The sequence below is a fragment of the Manis javanica genome, chromosome 7, assembly GCF_040802235.1.
Source record: "Manis javanica isolate MJ-LG chromosome 7, MJ_LKY, whole genome shotgun sequence".
Lineage (NCBI taxonomy): Eukaryota > Metazoa > Chordata > Mammalia > Pholidota > Manidae > Manis > Manis javanica.
Genome location: NC_133162.1, coordinates 126396209 through 126417104, shown reverse-complemented (window position 1 = coordinate 126417104; position 20896 = coordinate 126396209). Strand labels below are relative to the sequence as shown.

At 34.6% G+C, this 20896-nt stretch overlaps 1 protein-coding gene across 18 annotated transcripts in view; it reads left to right on the top strand.

The window, feature by feature from the left end:
• Positions 1-1614: 1614 nt before the first annotated feature.
• The window catches only part of BAZ2B (bromodomain adjacent to zinc finger domain 2B), a 153230-nt gene continuing 133948 nt past the window's right edge, over positions 1615-20896 (top strand). For 7 of the 18 annotated variants that reach the window (XM_073241531.1, XM_073241530.1, XM_073241528.1 and 4 more), the window contains exon 1: positions 1638-2299. In XM_073241531.1, coding sequence (XP_073097632.1) covers positions 2290-2299 — 10 coding nt within the window. In that variant the 5' untranslated portion in view covers positions 1638-2289. Of the gene's footprint in view, positions 2300-20896 lie in introns of all 18 variants that reach the window. The other 11 variants (XM_073241520.1, XM_073241527.1, XM_073241517.1 and 8 more) reach the window with 7 other exon arrangements.

The following is a 20896-nucleotide window of genomic DNA, read 5'->3' as shown; positions in this document are numbered from 1 at the left end:
CCTTGTGCTTCATCTTTCTTGCATCCTCTTATTTTCCCTTTATTCATATTAATTTGTATTTTGAAAGCATTCTGTTCTACTACTAATATTTCTGTATGTCACATTAAATGATTTTGGAGTAAGATGGGATATAAATAACTATGTGTAGCTTATTTATTGCAAGGAGAAGGCGAGCAAATAAGAGGAGGAGCCTTTCTTCCCTGGGTTCCCTTCCCCGCATCCTCCCTCCTTCATCTTGCACAAATTTCTTTAGTCATAGAAGACTGAACTCTTCTGTGCTTTCTCAGACTTGAAAGGGGGCAGGGAAATCCTTTCTGAAGCTTTTTGCTTGTACAGAGTTACCGGATATAGTTTGTTGGGCTAAGTGTGCCCTACACGAAAGTGCCTGACTGAGAGAACAAGTAGGGCTAAAATACATCCTAGAAAAGAAAAAGGTGACTTATTCTCATTTGTTGGCTCAGAAGGGGTCTTTTTCTAACTCACAGGGTGATAGTATTTGATTTTTGTCCCTGCCCTTTTGATTGAGTTATAAACTAATACTAAAATTTGATGACTAATGATCAAAGTTACCTTGAATGAAGCAAAATTTCAAATTTATTTTCTTCACCCCTGTATTTCTATTCCATTACTCTGTACATTTGACCCATTCTGTTGAACTAAGATAGCCATGATCTTTGAAATAGTTGAAATAATAATTTTCTAATTTAAAATTTTGTTTTGTTACATGCATTACATAACCAAAGCTACCTATTTAGTAAGAACTATATCGAATTTTCTATAAAGGAAATAAGGGCTATGTTTGCATTCCAGGTAACAATAGGATGTTTGAAGTATTTAATTTGATCTGTTCATCTGGAACTGTTAACTACTCAGTCATAGTTTTCTGAAAATTTATTAGTGATGTATAATCGTAGTAAAGGTGGTGATTAGCAACTTGCATCAAGGTTATTCAAGACTGAATAAATACTCTTTTCAAATGACACACAGTTAAGTGTTTGTAATGAAACCTGCTCTGAGATTCTGTACTCCTGGTACAGTCACATGTACTTGGGTGTTCTTTTTGTTGTTATTGATTTTATTGTCATTTTGTTTTCTGTATCAGTACATTAGAACTTTATTTTGCAAACAATAAATATAAACCTGATTAAGTATTCAATTTTTGAATGCTCACAGGTAAATATTTTAAGTTTTGTTTTTCTAAAGTACGAATTTAAAATGATCCCAGGAATAGCTTCTAGTTGTGTGACTTTTTGATTCGTGTAATTGGGATTTTTTTTTTAAAGATTGCCACATAAAATTAAAGTATCTTATTTTTCAGGAGCTTGTCTTAATTTAAAAAATAGGCTTATTTTTACTATTATTTTTAACTTCTTTCTGCTTTGTTTATTTTTAAAATTCTGGTATTTATCTCTCCTAATACAAAAGGAAGTTGTAGAATCAAAGGAAATCAAAAAAGTCAATAAGCCTTATTGCAAAAAATAGGCTTATTATGCTTTGATTAAAATTTGATTCTTGTTCTCTGATTATAACTCAGAAACTTCTACTTTCATCAAGCAGTTGAAATTTAAAGACTTTTTAAAAATATTTAGTAGGTTTTGAACAGTTGTTCTTAGTTGTTTATTTTTAAACCTTGCTTTGTCTTTACAATTTACTTGCCAGAAGTAATTTTTAAAACCTCAAATAGATTCGTTTGTGAAGCATTCCTTATTATAAACTGTGTGACTTTGCATGCCAGGAATAAATCCTCCTCAAAAAAGGGAGAAATAACTCTGTGTTGTCTGTTTTGACGTTAATAAAATTAAGAGAAGACCAGTTTATTTGAGACATCAACCTTACCTGGCTTAGTTTTGTCACGTGAGCATCACGTTTACTGGTGATCTAAGTGCTCCACCTGCCTTTCAGTTTGTTTACCAGGAAATCAAGATGTGTAAACTGCAGGAAGTACTATTTGACCCTCTCCGACAGTATCTCATTACAATAATTGCTAATCTCTGAATAAGACAGCCATGTTTTGTGAGTAACTGAGAGAGAGAGGTTGTGTTAGGTAGATTTTAGGTGTTTCAACAAATAGAGCATTTTAAATGCTTACTTGGATTATGTTTTCATGTTAGCTTTTGATAAAAGACATGGTGACCTTTGGGGTCAGCAAAGCTAGGACACAGTAGTAGATATTCTTTGATGCCTTTTAACTGAAAATACCACGGCTTGTTTTGGAGTGCTGTCACTGCTCTGAATCGAAAGGATAATGGCTACTTCCTGATTAAATCCACTCTCCACAGTAAGCTGTGAATGTTATACTGTATGTCTTTTTCTCCTGTAAATGCAGTAGTATTTGGTAGTTTCTTTACTTTTTATCATTATCTTTTCATAGATATATCTGTCATAAATATACCTTGAAGTTGAAGTTTACAGTTAGAGTAAAAACTACTGTTTTAAGTTTGGAGGTTTTTTTTTTTTTTTAATGAAAAGTGTTTAGTATCAAATCCACCCATCTCATAATACTTAATTGTAGGTTTTGGTTAAATAAATTAGTTTTTTAAAAAGACTTTGAAATGATAAATTATATTAAGCTATTTCTTGGCACTGTAAGCAAAATTCTAAAAATAACATGCAGTAAATCAGATTAATTTTTTTCAGGGAATACTTGAATAAGCTAATTTTATGTTTATTTAATAAATTTCATCAATCTATTTACATATGCTTTCCTAGTTGTTGATAATTGTTTTAATTTTTAAATTATTGTTCTTCGTTTAGGGATCCTTGTAATACAAAAACAATATAAAGTGCTCAAGACAGAGAAGGGAATAATGAGCTGCTTAGTTGGAATCCTAACGCTGGCAGTCACTCCATCTGTGGCTTTGGGATGATCACTTAAAGTGCTTACCTCATTTTTCTTGTCTTCTGTCTGGTGCTAATTAAAAGGTGTATGCTTGTTTATTTCTTTATGGTATTACAAACTACAAGGAAAACAAGTTTTCACAAGTATTTTATAAAATGGAGAACTGACTCTGAAGATAGAAGACACTTAGGTGTCACAGTAGAATGAGAAATAACAAAATTCTTTCCTACTGCGAGATAATAGAAAAGAAGGTTTAAAATAAACACCGTCCAATTGGCCTTTAATTTGAACAGGCTGCGCTTTACTCAATCCTTCATGTAACACTCACAAAGAAGTAACATATTGGTAGGTACATGACTGAAATAAGAAATGGAAAGCTTAGAAGTGGTTTAACGAAGAGTCACAAATATACTTAAATAATTTAACTTTTTCTCAAAAGTATTATTCCTGGAAATGAGATTATTCAGAGTAAAGAGAAGAATGTGTGTATGTATTACAGGCCTATAAATATACTTTGTTTAAATAGTAAGGTGTTTAATTTTTAAACTCTAGTATTAGATATCATGGTTATATAAAAGAAAACATTATGAAATTGTTAAACATTGAAGGCAGTTTCTGAAGATCATTATAGCACCTAACATCCAGAAATTAATAAAGATATTCTGGGAAAATGTAAATAGAATCCTACTTTTGTTGAGAGAGTTAAAAATACCTTATTTTACAAAATGCTTATCAGAGTTATTTAGTGACTCAGGAATTTTTAATATAAATTTTTGGTCTTCCTAAGGAGATTCTAAAGATTATGTTTAGCGAATATTCTAACTTCGTGAAATTAATGAAGTGAGACTTAACAGTAGTACCTATAGTAGTGCCTCTATTTAATTTATAATAACAAGTAGTAGATGTCATATATTGGATACCTAATATGTGCAAATCACTGGGCTAATTCTGTTGTAAGAGAGGTAAAGTTTACCTTTTTAGAGTGGTTTTGCCTGGGCCTGGGGGTTAAATTAACATAAGACAGATCAACAGGAGGAAAGCATATAAATTTCTTTATTACAAGTTTTGTGTGACATGGACGTCTGCATAAGGAACCAAGAGTAGGTAGTTGAAGATAGTGGCTTGTCTAAGAGTAATAGCAGTCAAATCCTGAATGTTTTTAAGGTACAAAAAAAGTTTTTTTGATTGGGTGGATATGTGATATGAGAAACGAGAAGACAAGATGATTCCCAGTTTGACTTTCTGGCTGAGTAACTGGAAAGACGTTATTATCATCAGCTGTGAGATGTGGAAGGTTGTCAGATGGGCAGGTTTGGGATAGGAATGGGGAATTCAGTAGTTAGGTTTTGGATGTAGTAGGTGTTTAAGTGTCTAGTACATACGTAAGTGGAGATTGTTGGAAACTTTCCAGAGGAATCCCATCTAAGTTGAGGTTGAAGAATGAATTGGAATTAGCAAAGAGGTGACTTATGATGAGATTTGAAAGCATTCTTTATACATTTAAATGAATCTTGGCATTATCTCCTTTACACATTCTCTCCTTTACTACTACATAGTAATATCTAAACATCTAAAGAGTATTATCATTTAAAAAGTAATAAAATTTTTTATCCCCTAACAAATTGTTCTGGGTCAAGTTTTCAGAGTATTTCAGTGGCTACTGTACCATAAGTTGTACTGGGTGCTTTTACATATATTGATTCTTGCCGTAGTTCCCTAACAAAACATTACTCCTATTTTACACTTGGAGAAACTGAGTCTGAGAGAGATTAACATTGCCTAAGGTCAATGATATATTAAGCGATCAGTCTGGATTAAAATCTAGGTCTTTAGATCCTATTGCCCATGTTCCTTATTTAAAAAATTTTTTTTTAACTTTGTGAATTTTTAAACTTTTGTTTAATGTTGCAAGGAATTGTCTTTTTTTTTGCTATTCTGCATTGTAATATAGTGATACCCTTGGGACATAAGATCTGTAGATTCTTGATCATGGAGTCCAATCATTGGTTAGTATTTTTCGAACTGCAGCTGTCAGTACAGTTGGCTCTTACAGATACTCCTTTTCCCCCAGCCCCCATTCCCACGTGTAGTGCTTAATACGTGCTTAGGAAACTACAGCTGCTGTCATCATCGTCTTTATCGCCCCTTGTAGCATGCTGTGGCCTGGGCAATAACAAATCAGCCTTATTGGAATCATGTAAATTATAAAACCTCAGATTAAGGACTTTCTAATTAATGAATAATTAGTTTTAACGTATGTATTTTGTCTGACAGAAGCCATTTTTTGTTTCCCTTTATTGGCTGTGTTCTTGGGAAGTGAGTTTGATAAAGAGCTGTTTTTCTGACTGGAAAAGCAATATTCTCTGAGATGCCAGTGGGTATTTGCACTGTGAAAGTGAACATAAGTCATTCTACTTCAGTAGGGAATAGGAATACTGGCGTCCACTGAAACATTTGCTTTTGAGGTAATGATGCCATATTTTAAAAACGTAAACCTTTGTGTTTAGATCAAAATTAAGTTATGTCTTAAATTTCATGAAAGTTGATACTGTAGGTATTTATATGTTTGGAAAGACATGCTTAAGAGCAAATAGTTTCAGATATTCTCCAGGCAAGAAATATTTTAGCAAAAACATGTTACACATTTTTAAAAGTACCAGTTAAGAAACAAAACAAAAAACCCTGGTGTGGATTCACATAGCCTATACGTTTGAAAGGTCATTTTAAGCATATACTGAGGACATAGGTAGGAAATTCACCTAGCCTTTATGTTTCTGTTCTGTAAATAATGGCTTTATTCCAAGTGTACTGGTTTTTACATTTTGAATTTTTATGCTGTTTTTCAAAGGAAAAAAAATACATATTCATCCATCCTTTTCCTTTCTTTAAAGTCTATTCTTTCATTATTATACCCCAAATACTTATGTATAATTTCAGTTCATTGTAATCATTAAATGAACTTTTTAAGTAAACAAAAATTTTGGTTGGCCCCAAAACACCCTTCTTTACTGTAGCTAAATAATCTGTGTAATTTCATATTTCATTTAACTCCACCCAGGAGTAGAAGTATATATCCTGAACATTTCTACTTACACATAAAAAGTATTAGTACATGTGCTAAATATTTGTGTATTCTTTGCCTATTTTGTTTTATTTTTTTATTTGTAGTGTTTTGTCTTTAATTCAGTTGGGGAAAAAGAAAAATGACAAGCCAATCAGAAAATTTTCTGTAGAAAATATCTTATTATTGTCTTTTAAAAATAATTATACTGAACTAAATCCATTACATCCTCTATTAATTGGAGTGCCAAGGAATGAATATTTTTTTCCCAGAATGCTTTCTCTTAACATAATTGAAATTTTTACTTAATGTATTTGTGCAAGTATAAAATTGAATTATTTTTGATGATTTGAAGAAGGTGGAGGGCTTCTGGGTCCTGATTTGACAGTCTGAGCTGCTATTAATCTTGTTTGGAAAACAGTACAAACAAATACTAAATATTAAAAATTGATAATTTGAGCAACTAAACTAGTTTTGTAAACAAAGCATAATCAAATATTAAAGGTGTAATGGTAATTAAAAAACACCAGAGATGTGTCATATAGGGGATAAAATTAATTGCTAAGTGAGTGATATGAATACTAGGTATAATAGGTATAATACTAGGAGTTGAGATAAGAGAACGGTGGTCACTAGAATGACTGGTGGAGGATCCTTTAAGGAAAAGGGTCCTGAGCTTCAAGCATTGAAGGACTTCAAACATTAAGTTTTATAACATCTTTTATCAAGATATAATTCACATACCGGGAAATTCATACGTTTAGAGTAGACAGTGCAACAGTTTTTGGTGTATTACATTAAATTTTTTCAGTTGTGAAATATTTAACATACAAGTTGCCATTTTAACTACTTTTATTCTATTGTTTTCTTACTGAAGTACATACAATAAAATGCACAAATCTTGTGTACAGCTGGATGAATTTTAGTGCGTGTACACTCTTATAACTGTCACCCAGATGGAGATATCAAACATTCCACTAATTTTCCCTGTTTATTTTTCCCATTTTAAGTATTTTTAAGTGTACAATTCATTGGCATTAATTATATTTACAGTGTTGTGCAACTATCACCATTGTTGTTTCCAAACTTCCTTGTCATCCCAAATAGAAACTCTGTAACCATTAAGCACTAATTCCCCATTCCCCCCTCATTGCAGCCCCAGTAAACTTGAATCTGTTTTCTGTCCCCATGAATTTGCCTATTCTAGACATTTCCCATAACTGGAATCATGTAGTACATTGTCCATTTATGTAGGTTTTATTTTACTTACTATAATGTTTTCAAGGTTCGTTCATGTTACAGCATGTCAGAGCCTCAGGCTCAGTAATATCCCATTATATATACATATATACAACAAATATAACATACAGGAGGTGACCCTTGAACTGCATAGGTTTGAACTGTATGGCTCCACTTAGGCATGGATATTTTTCAGTAAGTACATTAGAAAATTCTTTGGAGATTTGCAACAATTTGAAAAACTTGCAAATGAATAACCTACAAAGAACCAAAAAAGTCAAGAAACTTAGATATGTCATGAACACATACAATATATGTAGATACTAGTCTTTTATCATTTACTGCCATAAAATATGCACAAACACAGACCATAAAGGATGCCATTCACAGTTTAGAGAAATGTGAACAATATGTACAACATAAAAACATGCTGTTTGTTATTGGTAAGGCTTCTGGTCAACAGTAGGCTATTACTAGTTAAGTTTTAAAGGAGTCAAAGTTATATGTGGGTTTTCAACGGCAAGGGATGTCAACATCCCTAACCTTCATGTTGTTCAAGGGTCAGGTGCCCAAATTTAATATATACATACATGTGTGTGTATATATATATATATATATATATATATATATATATGTATGTGTGTATATGTATATGTATATATCACATTGATTTATCCATTCATCAGTTAATGGACATTTAGATATATAAATATCTCTTCAAGTCTCTGATTTCAATTCTTTTGGGTATGTGTGTAACTTAGAGTGGAATTGTTAGGTCTTGTGGTAATTTTATCTTTAGCTTTTTGAGGGAATGTCAAACTTTTGAATAGCGACTGCGTCAAGCATTACTTTTTATTCATTATGCTATAGATACGGAGTATGTAAAAGTTAGAATGAATACCAGCTTCAGCACAAACCATATACTATTTTTAAAAGTAAACAGAAAGCTATATGTTATTCATGAGAACATTTGTATGTATGAAGAGCCGCCTCTTAAAGTGAATTTTAATTAAATAATTAAGCCTTCTGGTTGTATGTAATCTAAGTTTTATATGTAATATTTTATAGAACATGGTCATCAAATTTCTGTTTCTCATACCCTAGGATTCTGTTGTAAGAGGATAGGTAGAGAAGTTTCCACCAGTAATTAGTGTAACTTTCTGCCCAATTTTAATATATTTATTTTTTAGTTGCCCTTTTTATATTATAAAGTAAAATTTTAATTATATCTTCCTAGATTTTCCCAATATATTCTTTTTAGTCATTTTATATTAATTATTTACTCCATCTACATTAGCATTTTATGTAAGTCCGAGAGAGAAGAGGCATTTCAGTGAACATTTTAAAGATGACAAAGTGTAAATTCTAGGATTCAGTGTGAGCTAGAATAATGTATGGCATTACTGCTAAGATAATAAAGAATTTAAAGGGATCAAAACTTAAAGAGGAAGGATATTAAAAGATAATATTGTTAAAATGTCCACATTACTCAAAAGTGATCAGATTCCATGCAGTCCCTGTCAAAATCCCAATGGGATTTTTCACAGAAATAGAAAAAACAATTCTAAAATTCTTATGTAACCACAAAAGATCATAAATAGCCAAATCAATCTTTAGAAAGAAGAACAAAACTGAAGACATCATACTTTCTGATTTCAATATGTACTACAAAGGTACAGTAATCAAAATAGTATTAATACTGATGTAAAGGCAGACATACAGACCAATGGAACAGAATAGGGAGCCCAGAAATAAATCCACACATACACAGTCAGCTGATACTTGAAAACAATGCCAAGAATACACAATAAGGAAAGGCTAGTCCGCTCAACAAATTTTAAAAGTATTTGTACTTTTAGTAAAACTAACTCTTACCAACTTTTTCCTTTCTCATTTTTTCTTTTTTCAATTTTTCTTTTATCATGCAGTTTAGAAGATTACTTGTCACATGGTAGGAAGCATCAAATGAATCCTTGATCTAATTTGATTCCCAGTATCTTAGTGCATTGATTAAAAAACACACCTAATCTCCCATATTTAAATTAATCCCTAATACGTAAGCAGACTCACATTTAGTAGACTAATTAATGCTTTAGACTTTCCTGGAACTAATAATATGTGAAAGTCAGATGAAAGTTTTTTAGAGAAAATACTTTTTTTTTTCTAGGAAGAATACCTTTCCAAGTCTTAGTTTTCACTTTGTACTTGGAATTTTTTTGTAGATATAATTTTGTCTTAGCTAGTTTATTTCTTTATTGCCACTTACTGAGAGGTTCTACTCCAGAGGCTGCTTTGACTTTTTGCATATTAAAAAAACCCTAAACCAAAAGCTATCCAAATAGACTTGAAGGTTAATATTAAAATATGAAGAATCTTCCCCTTATCAGTTGATTATAACATTTCCATTCACTTTGAAGGCTTCTCCAGGCCCACTAAGACAGGGTTAGAATTAGAGTCTCTGACATGCTCTCCAAGTCTACCACTTCTGTGAGTCATTCCAGCATGCTACCTCACACCTTGTTGCCAGTAACCCTGTTAGATTGGATGGAATGGTGTTCGAGGTGTGTTTGTGACCTAGGCCTGCTCCGAGAACACTGGCCTATTCCAGTACAGCATGCAGTGTGGGTGAACTTGACAGCCAAGGAGTGATTTTGTTTGCCTGTTATTCTTCCCAGGTCTGTCTTACTATCTTTCTTCTTTCTTCCTAGATTGTCCAGAATTCCTTTTACCTCCTTACTCTCTTGTAGTGATTTGAAGTTTGAATTTCATTACCGAGTCAGCTCCGGATCTGTTACCTAATAAGCTTTTTCTAGAGTTCTCAGCAGATTTCTCCAGGTTTGGACTTTTCTTCAGTATATCAGGCTACATTTTAGAAGGAAATGTTAATTTTGTTGTCCTCAGGAACACTGAGATCTCTTTTTCTGCCATACAGCTTTTCTTTGATGGCCATCTAGTATCTTTTAGAAGGCCCTCTTTTATTATTCCAAACTTTATTTGGGGACTCCATGAATCTATAATTTTCATTAGTATAGTTTAGATGCCTTATTAGGGGTACTAATACTTCTCTGTTGGCTTCTCCTGCAAAATGTTATACCTGGTATTGAACAGGGGACTTGTATGTGAGTGATGGATTATTTATCAGTCCTAATAAAAGTGCCAGTTTTTGGACTCTTGAACTCTTTGGATGTTTTATCTTAATTGTTAGGTTCCTTCACTTACTCATACTTTCCCTTTCTTCACATCCTAGAATGCAACTTAGTGAGGGTGGAAATGGACTCAGTACTCAATTATGTGTCTCGGACTCCAAATGGAGAGTTTTCAGGGTGTCAGAAATTGGGGAGAGGAGAGCAAGACACTGGTGGTAACGATGGTTCCCCAGCTGGTCCTGTGTCATGATGTTTGAAAAGCAGGTCATCTTTTCTAAGCTGTCACCTAAGTACCAGTGGTATCTTCCCAGAAGATTTGGGTTGTTTCCTGAACTAGGCCTACCTGGTTCTTGTGGAAGTACTGCCCGTGTGCAAAGGGATATCCCGGTATATAATAAGAAGCTAACAGAAGTCTACATAATCCCTCTCTGGAAGCTTTTCTAAAATCTTTATTGCCTAAAAAGGATATGTTTGTCCTAATCTGGTTTTTAATTATTCCTTAGACATGATATTGAAACTGAACTTTGTGGAAATTCGGTCGCCCTACTGTAATCTGGTGTATTACGGCCCAAATCCCCTGGAGAGCTGGGACCACAGGCCGCCTGACTAGGTCCAGTCTCCCTCCCATCACCCTGGCTTCTGCTGTGGGTGGGTGGTGAGGAGCCTCGGAAGGGATGGAACATAGTAAGGGTTACTTAGGGAAGGATTATTTGGGTGACGGGAGAACCTTAACCCAGGTAGTCACATATCTTTGTAGAAACTTTTTTAGAGGAGTGGCCAGTCCAGTTGTCCCTACTTCTTTGAGAAAGGCAGGTGTTACTGCAGACTCGCCAGCCAGCCCTTGTAAGAGTTCTTTGGGAAGATTCCGGCAGAATTCTCTTGGGAAGGAAAGATCCTTGGTTCAGGCTTCTCCGTCCTTGTTGTGGTATGTGCGTGGCTGGGAGTTCCCACGGCTGCCCTTGCTGCCTCCCAGCCTGAATGCTCCCCGGACACAGGTGGACAGTCTGTCATATACAGTCAGCGTAGGCATGTCCACTTCTTCAGACCCTTCATTAAGAGGAAAGCCAGTTATTTTCCAAGTGTTGAGTTGTCAGTTCTAGTTTATAGAAGCTCCCTTTATACTTTCTGCTCTTACTTGAACAAATTATTCCCACCTGATTTTTGGACCATAAGATGGGGATTAATTCTCTTCTCTTCTTATATCATGGGATCTACTCATCCAGGCTGTCTGTAATTTTTCCTGCTCTTCTTATACTCATCTTAATCCCTTCTACTATCACATTTACCAGGTCTTTTTCTTTTTTCAATTTACTCAGTCTCATAACATCCTTATTATTACATACACAGGCCAACAGCGCAGTGAACAGTAGCTGATTATCATTACGCCCCCACTCCCAGAGATTCTGATATAATTGGTGTGAAGTTGGGTCTTGGCATGGGTATAAATGTTATTTAAATCTCCCAGGTGTTTTCTCATATACAGCCAGGTTCACAATCATTACATTAAAGGAAGTCTAAGGTAAAACTCTCTTATGTGGTGAAGAATTTAACAGTAAGTATCTGCAAACCTAGTGGGTTAAGGCACTAGGTTAGATTTCTCTTCTATCATGAAATAATCATGCACTCCTTTTTTTCACTAGATTCTAAATTAAGATTTTTATTCAAATTTTCTCTAAGTGGGCGAGTCCCTCCATTTGTAGTGGATTTCTTATTTTTATCTGAGGATAGTGTGTAAGACATTTTTATAATGTTACTCCTGTCCATCATGATTTAAAATAAATTGTGATTATATAATCATGTAGCTTTGTAAATCAAGTTCTTTTTATTAAGGCATATTTTGAAATATAATTTCTTCTGCATCTTTGTTTAAAATGTAACCAAAAACAGTTATTGAATGGCAGAAAGAAATTCATGTAAAAATTTGTTAGAAGAATGTTCTGGACCTGTACTTTTATATTTTTGTGTATAGTAGTTCACATTTATATTAAAAATTGCTGTATAAACTGAATGGAATCTCATCTATCTTGTGTGGGACTCCAAGATATGTCTTGAGTGACAGATGTTCAATATGAGAATGATAAACCAAGTTGCTTAACTGACCTTAGGGTCCTGCTGTGTTTTAAGTAAAGTCAAACTAGCTAATACAAGTGAACTGGTAGACTCTAAGTCCTTGTAATGAATTTGAGAACTTTTGTATAAATATAGAAAAGAGTTTGTTGTCCTAATAGATCATTTGAATGGTAAGTCAAGTTTTTAAGTTTCAGCACTATTTAAAGTAGAAGAGGTCTGAGTGCCAACAGGAGCGTCTGTACTATGTGCTTTGTAAGTCAGGTTTATTGAATGGCAGAATAAATATAAATATAATAAATATACTGGAATAAATATACTAATGATTTTGCTTTAAGTATCAACTTTATATTTAGTGAAAGTTAAAGTATGGCCATTGGTTTAATTTTACTCAATTTATTTGATTAGTTTGTAGAAACTTTTTGAAAAGATTTTCCTATTTACTTTCTTAGGTCAGTAACTTTTTGTAATTAAACAAGTCCTCAACTTGCCAGCCTTTTTGGATTGTCTTTTCATTCATTCATTCATCCAGTAAATACTCACTGAGCACATTCTGTGTACCAGGACTGTTCTCGGCTTCTGAAGATACTGTAATGAACAAAATAGATATATTAGTCAGTAGACTTGTGGAGGAGGCAGACAATAAGTATGAAAAATAAATAAAGCATATAGTATTTTAGATGGTCATAAGTGCCAAGAAGAAATGGTGTTGGTGATATGGTGATGATTTTTAAATAATGTGGCCAGGAAAGGCCTCATGGGGAAGGCCATGTGATAGGACATTTGAACATTCTGAACTCAACTTACGGAACGTTTACAAAAGGTATTACTGATGTATTTTTAAAAAACAGTCACAAGCATGTGGAAAACATATTAAACTATAATTTAAAGATGTTAAATTGCCCAGTGTCAGATGCCATTAATTAGAACTAAAGCTGTAATCAAGGCCTCCTTATTCACAGTGTTCTTTTCTTCCTTCTTTTCCTCTTTTATTTGTGGATGTGAAGACAAGATGTGCTTGGTTATTATATTTGTTATTGTTACACCTTTCTGCAGTTTATTTAGAAGACCTATAGTCACCTAAAAGAAATTCATTTTAGATGGATGAGAAAACAGGCAATGATAAAATTTCTTGCTTTTAAATACAAAATTAGAGAAATGCTACAAGCATCCAAGCATCCTATTGAATGCATTGATATTTACACTTACAACAGGGTAGGGACTTCTACAACATAACGATGAAGTAACTTTTTCCTACTATTATTGGAGTGGGATTGGGTTAACTGATAGAAGACTTGGAATGCAGGATAAAGACTACTTTGTACTAATTTTAACAAGTATGGAGTGTCCAGCAAAACAGCCAGAAACATTAGGGTTAGTATAGAATATCAAAATAGTTACCAAGGGAAGCAAAGGTCTTATAAATGAAATCATCAGATCAGAAAAATAAGGCAAAATGAAAAGCTGATAGGAGTGACAGAACCAGAGAAGTAGAATTAAGTAGAAACAGGAGACTGGGTTCAAAATAAGGTTCATGAGTTGACAAGTATGTCTTAACTGTCCCTCTTACAGGTCCTTAATATCTGTGGTTGAGTTTGGAGTGATAGATTAAAGGCAGTGTGTGGGTCTCACTGGCCAACATTTTATCACTTCAGAAACTGATAAGCAGTTTGTTTTGTTATTGACAAAGATACTTAAAACTTATTTTAAAGTTTTTCCTACATAAAAAATTTATAACAGGTAAGAGATTTTTCTAAATGAAGTTTCTCTTTTTTGAACCAGCTGATTTTCATGCATTTTCATTCAAAGCCCTTTATTGAGATCTTATATTCTAGATTCTAAGGCTCTGAAGAAGATAAACAATAGTTCCTGCTTCTCAGGGACCTCACAGGGTGGTAGGAAACTAGATAACAAAACCGAAAGTTGCTATACAGTACAATTTATCAGAGCTTTAATTAGGGAATATATGAGAGCAATAAGAAAGGTAAATACCTAAGACTTCCTCAGTGAGGCAACGTGGTTCCCCAGGGTAGGTAATGAATGAGCTGAGACCTAGAATATGTATAAGAGTTTGGCAGAGAATACTGGAAGGGCATTTGAGGGAGAGTGAACATCATGTACCAAATACACGGTATGGATGCAGGAGAGACGAAAATATATTTGGGGCATGACAGGAAGTTTGTTTACTTAATGTATTAGAGGAAAATGGGACCAAAGAAGGAAGTCAGAGGCCTCATTAAGAAGAGATTTTTATGCCAGAGGACCTGGGATTTTGCCATACATGTGACGGTAGAGATGCCAAAAGGTTTTAAGTAGGGGAGTGTCAGGATCAGAGTTTTGTATTAAAAATATTACTGCTTAAAAAAACAAGGATTACTGTGGCTGTGTGGAGAAGGATTGGAGTAAAGAAGCAGAAAGACTTCTTGGAAGGCTTTTGCAGTATTTCCAGTAAGAACTGATTTAGGATTGCACTCAAATGGTGGTGGGAATACAGAGAAGATATTTAGGGATCAGAATCAACAGGAGGGAGTGAATAGTTTATGTGGCCTAGAATCTCAGGTTCACTTATCTCCATTAAACTCCTCTATTATAAAAAAATCTAGCTAGTCATGTGTTTATTGGAATGAAGTTGTAGAACAAGTCTGGTAAGTACTTAGGAACTTAAAATGTTGGGTAGACCTGTTAGTTCCCAAACCAAATTAATACAGTTTTGCCAAGTTAAAAAAAATACACATATATATAAAATATGGAGATGCAAAACTGACTAAATGGATGAATGCCTGAGAGAGTTTGGTGACAGGTGAAAAGTCATCCCGGGGGCATTCCATATTCAGTCTTGGACGTAAAGGCTAGAATTGAGAATACTGACTTGAAAAATTCAATAGAGATTGCATCAAGTCAAATAGCACTTTATCAATAGAAGATCCAAATACTCTTTTTTAAAAATAACAACTTCATGGACATATAATACATACATCATACAATTTGCCCATTTAAAGTATACAGTTCAGCCTTTAGTGTATTCATAGAGTTGTGCAACAGTTACCACAATCAACTAACACTCCCATCATCCCAGAAAGAAACCCAGTACCCATTAGCAGCCCTCTGCATTTTCCCCAACCTTCCCATAACCACGGCAACCACTAATCTACTTTCTCTCTATAGATTTGCTTCTTCTGGATATTTTATGTAAGTGGAATCATGCAATATGTGGTCATTTCTGACTGGCTTCTTTCACTTAGCACAATATTTTCAAGGTTCTTCTGTGTTGTAGCATGTATCAGTGCTTCATTCCTATTCATTACCAGATAATATTCATTGTATGGATATATGACATTTTTGTTTATCAATTAATATCAATTTTGTTTATCAATCAAATATTCATTGTATGGATATATGACATTTTTGTTTATTTATCAATTAATAGTCATTTGGATTATTTCCACATTCATGTACAAGTTTTATGTGGGGATACATTTTCATTTCTCTCGTGTGCATACTTAGGAAAAGAATTGCTGGGTCATATGGTAACTCTATTTTAGCCTTTTGTGAAACCCAATTATTAACTTTTGAATATTTGAAGTGAAATATTTAGATGAGCATTTAAAGTACAGACATTAAAGTACAGTTTTGTAATTCCAATAGGTATTTATGGTTCTATCATTAGACTGCATTTATTTTAGTAATCAGTAAGCTATTTATAAAGGATACTTAATTTTAAAAATCATTTCAATGCTCATTTTTAGAATGTTATTATTGACTTGGTACTTTGTTTTATTTAGCATAAATACTAAAAATATTAGCTCATACTTAATATTTCTTATTTGCCTGTATTTAAATGTTAAATAATGTTTTCTGTTTGTAGTGCAGGTCATGTTAAGACATGTTTAGGATGCATACTTAGGTCCTTCTATTATGAAGGTAGGCAGTTAAATTTTCTTTGAGCAGTGTTTTGGAGAGTCTTCTTGAATCTTCCAAATAAAATTTAGGAGTATTTTATTAATATTTGGGTTTCAGTACAGGAAGACTTGAACAAATTGTAAGCAATTCAGAAACAAATTTAAAAATTATGAGGAAAATGGAGGAGGCATATTTGAAAAGGATAAATTAGTACATAATTTGACTGAATTTTATAGCTAAGAGAATGGTAGAGGGAATTATCATAATTATTTGTAAATTTTTTGGAGATTATCAATGCCATAAAAGAGAAAACCTGATCCCTAAAAAGCTGGTCTCAACAAAATTAATTTTTTAACAATGAAAGTTATAAAATTATATATTAACATTTCAGGAAAAAGCAGTTTTACTACTAAACTGAAAATGTCACTGTTACCTAAAAACAAAACCATAAATTGTACTATTGTCTACAGTTAAAGTAATGCTAACACTCTTTTGAGGGGCAGGTTGACAGGGTATAGCCTAATATGCTTCTTGAACATCTATTCAGGTTTACCTGTCCAAGAAGTCAGCATAGAAGTGGAAATGCTCTTGACATTTTTAACTCAATTTTGTTCACATTTAACTTATGAAAGAGAGGGTATTGACTTTTATTGACCAGTTTTCCTACTCTTGTATGCTTAGTTTGAAGAAAATAAAGATATTTTCTTCTGAAATCAGGCCAAACATGTAAGAACAAAATACCCAGCTGGAAGTGTGCAAGGCTGTCTTTACAATAGCTCTTTGAAGTAGATGTAATTAACCCCATTTTACTGATTCAGAAACTAAGTCTCAACAGACATACTGGCTATGAGTTGAATAATACAGTGAATTCATAAAACAAGCACAGAGCTGTAAAAAGTCACTGTAATTAGCAGCTTCCTGGGTAGAAGCCGAAGTGCTGTGTAGTTCAAAGATGGGAAATTGTGGCCCAGATTAGTCAAACACAGCTTTATGGATTAAGTGACTCTTTGGTCTATGCTTGAAGGAATGTGGTATTTGTATTGTTGGAAGGGTAAAAAAGAATATGTCTCAGTGGTATAAATAGCATAAGCAAAGAGAAGAAGAAAAAAGACAAGATTAAACATGACAATTTTTAGTAAGTTTTCTAGCAGTCTCTTTTGGTTGCAACTAAAACTCAATTAAAAGCATAGGTATTTGGAAAGTTAGAGAAAAGTCTCTATAGGAAAATCTAAAAGGAGGGTCTAAGGTAAAGAATCTGAGATTGTCCTCCTCTCTCATCCTCTCTCTCTCAGGACCACTTAGCTTCTCTGTACCCCTGCAATTCCAACATTTTTCCTGACCCACTTTTCTTTAGCTTGTATATTTTTAGGTCCACAGCCTTTTTGACCTCCTACTCAGCAATAACTTACCCTATTTCTACTGGTTAAAATGTCTATGTCAGAGAGAGTCTGATTAGGTAATAGCGTCTTTTAGGGGCAGCTATCGTAAGTCATAGACTTCTGGTCAGCCATTGTCTCCTTGAGTAACATTTGGTTGAGGCAGCTTTTACCATGGGAGTGGGGTCATGTGGCCCACTGTTGAGGGTCAGGGATTACCATAATAGCAAGAAGTTCTATCTGATGAACTAGTTTATACAAAAGAAGGAAAAGTGAAGCACAATGTGTCATGGATCTTTCCACTTCCTACATAGGGTTACAGGGTGGAATTTTACTTTAATGAAAATTGTCATTATTAAAAATTACTTCAAGGCCAACATCTTCTTTCTTTTTTTATTATTTTATTATTTTTTTATTTTGGTATCATTAATCTACAATTACATGTGCAACAGTATGGTTACTAGACTCCCCTCATCACCAAGTCCCCCCCACATATCCCATTACAGTCACTGTCCATCAGCGTAGTAAGATGCTGTAGAGTCACTACTTGTCATCTCTGTGTTGTACAGCCCTCCCTGTGTCCCCCATCCTGTACATTATGTCTGCTAATCATAATGCCCCTTTTCCCCCCTTGTCCCTCCCTTCCCACCCATCCTCCCCAGTCCCTTTCCCTTTGGTAACTGTTAGTCCATTCTTGGGTTCTGTCAGTCTGCTGCTGTTTTGTTCCTTCAGTATTTTTCTTTGTTCTTTGTTCTTATACTCCACAGATGAGTGAAATCATTTGATACTTGTCTTTTTCCACCTGGCTTATTTCACTGAGCATAATACCCTCTAGCTCCATCCATGTTGTTGCAAATGGTAGGATTTGTTTTCTTCTTATGGCTGAATAATATTCCATTGTGTATATGTACCAAATCTTTATCCATTCATTTACTGATGGACACTCAGGTTGCTTCCATTTCTTTGCTATTGTAAATAGTGCTGCAATAGTGACTGGGAGGAGCCAAAATGGTGGTGTGAGTAGGGCAGCAGAAATGTCTCCCAAAACCATATATATTTTGGAAAATACAACAAATACAACTATTCCTAAAAGAGAGACCAGAAGATACAGTACAACAGCCAGGCTACATCTACATCTGTGAGAACTCAGCACCTCACGAAGGGGTGCAGCAGGCTGAGAGCAGCTGCACCCACAGCAACTGCCCAGAGCCGCCTCCGCAGCCCGCCCGGGCCAGACTCAGAGGCCCTGTCGGCGCGCAGCTGCCCAGCACAAGCCGCTAGGGGGTCGCCGTTCTTGCAGGAAAGGAAGGTGACTAACAAGCAAGAAGAGACTTTGTTCTCCCAGCTGACACATGCGCCAGCTGCCCACGACTACCTCCGTCACCATGAAAAGGCAGAAGAGTTTGATCCAGAGCAGAATCACACAGACAACCCCTGAGAAGGAGCCTGGGGAGATAGATTTAACCAATCTTCCTGACAAAGAATTCAAAATAAAGGTCATAACCATGCTGATGGAGCTGCAGAGAAATATGCAAGAGCTAATGGATAAAGTTGGGAGGGAGAATACAGAAATAAAACAGTATCTGGAAGGACTTAAGAGCAGACTGGATGAGGTGTAAGAGGCCGTTAATGGAATAGAAATCAGAGAACAGGAACACAGAGAAGCTGAGGCAGAGAGAGAGAAAAGGATCTCCAGGAATGAAAGAATATTAAGAGAACTGTGTGACCAATCCAAACGGAACAATATCCTCATTATAGGGGTACCAGAAGAAGAAGAGAGAGAAAAAGGGATAGCAAGTGTCTTTAAAGAAATAATTGCTGAGAAGTTCCCCAAACTGGGAGAGGAAAAAATTGATCATACCACAGAAGCCCACAGAACTCCCAACAGAAGGGACCCAAGGAGGACAACACCAAAACACATAATAATTAAAATGGCAAAGACCAAGGACAAGGACAGAGTATTAAAGGCAGCCAGAAAGAGAAAAAAGGTTACCTACAAAGGAAAACCCAACAGGCTATCATCAGACATCTCAACAGAAACTTTCCAGGCCAGAAGAGAATGGCATGATATATTTAATGCAGTGAAACAGAAGGGCCTTGAACCAAGAATACTGTATCCAGCAAGATTATCATTTAAATATGAAGGAGGGATTAAACAATTCCCAGACAAGCAAAAGTTAAGGGAATTTGCCTCCCACAAACCACCTCTACAGGGTATTTTAGAGGAACTGCTCTAGATGGAAACACTCCTAAGGCGAAATAGATGTCACCAGAGAAAATAAAATCACAGTAAAGAAAGCAGACCAACCAGATACTAACTAAAGGCAAAAAATAAAATCAACTAATCACAAAAGCAGTCAATAGTGCTGTGATAAACATAGGGGTGTATATGTCTTTTTCAAACTGTTGTTTGTCTTTTGGATGATAGCCATCCTTACTGGTGGGAGGTGATATCTCATTGTGGTTTTAATTTGCATTTCTCTGATAACTAGCGATGTGGAGCATCTTTTCATGTGTCTGTTGGCCATATGAATTTTTTGGAGAACTGTCTGTTCAGTTCCTCTGCCCATTTTTTAATTGGATTATTTGCTTTTTGTTTGTTGAGGTGCATGAGCTCTTTATATATTTTGGATGTCAAGCCTTTATTGAATCTGTAGAGGTGGTTTGTGGGAGGCAAATGTTTTTTGTTTGTTGAGGTGTGTGAGCTCTTTATATATTTTGGATGTCAACCCTTTATCAGATATGTCATGTATGAATATATCCTCCCATACTGTAGGATGTCTTTTTGTTCTACTGATGGTCTCCTTTGCTGTACAGAAGCTTTTCAGCTTGATATAGTCCGACTTGTTCATGTTTGCTTTTGTTTCCCTTGCCCAAGGTCTTCTTTCTTGCAGGTAGTCTAGTCTATCACTGATATTGTGTCTCTCCAAAATATTAGTCTCCCTCCCTCCTTCTTTCCCTACTTCTCTTACTTGGACTCAACCTGTCTCATTCTCCTACTTCTTTCCCACACTACTTCTTGGTCCTAAAAATGAGGAGAGATTGGACAAAAGTCTTTAGTTATCTCAGGGTTAGCACAAAACAGTAACAGTAACATGCCCTAATGCCCATCTGGTTGGAGGCTTAGATGTTACATGTGGTATGTGAGGAGCTGGATTTAAAATTTTTTTCTCCTGTATTTTTTAATTATTTTCCAAAATTAGTAAAATGAACACATACATTTCTGTTTACTAGAATATTTTTTAAATTTTGTTTAATAATTTAGATT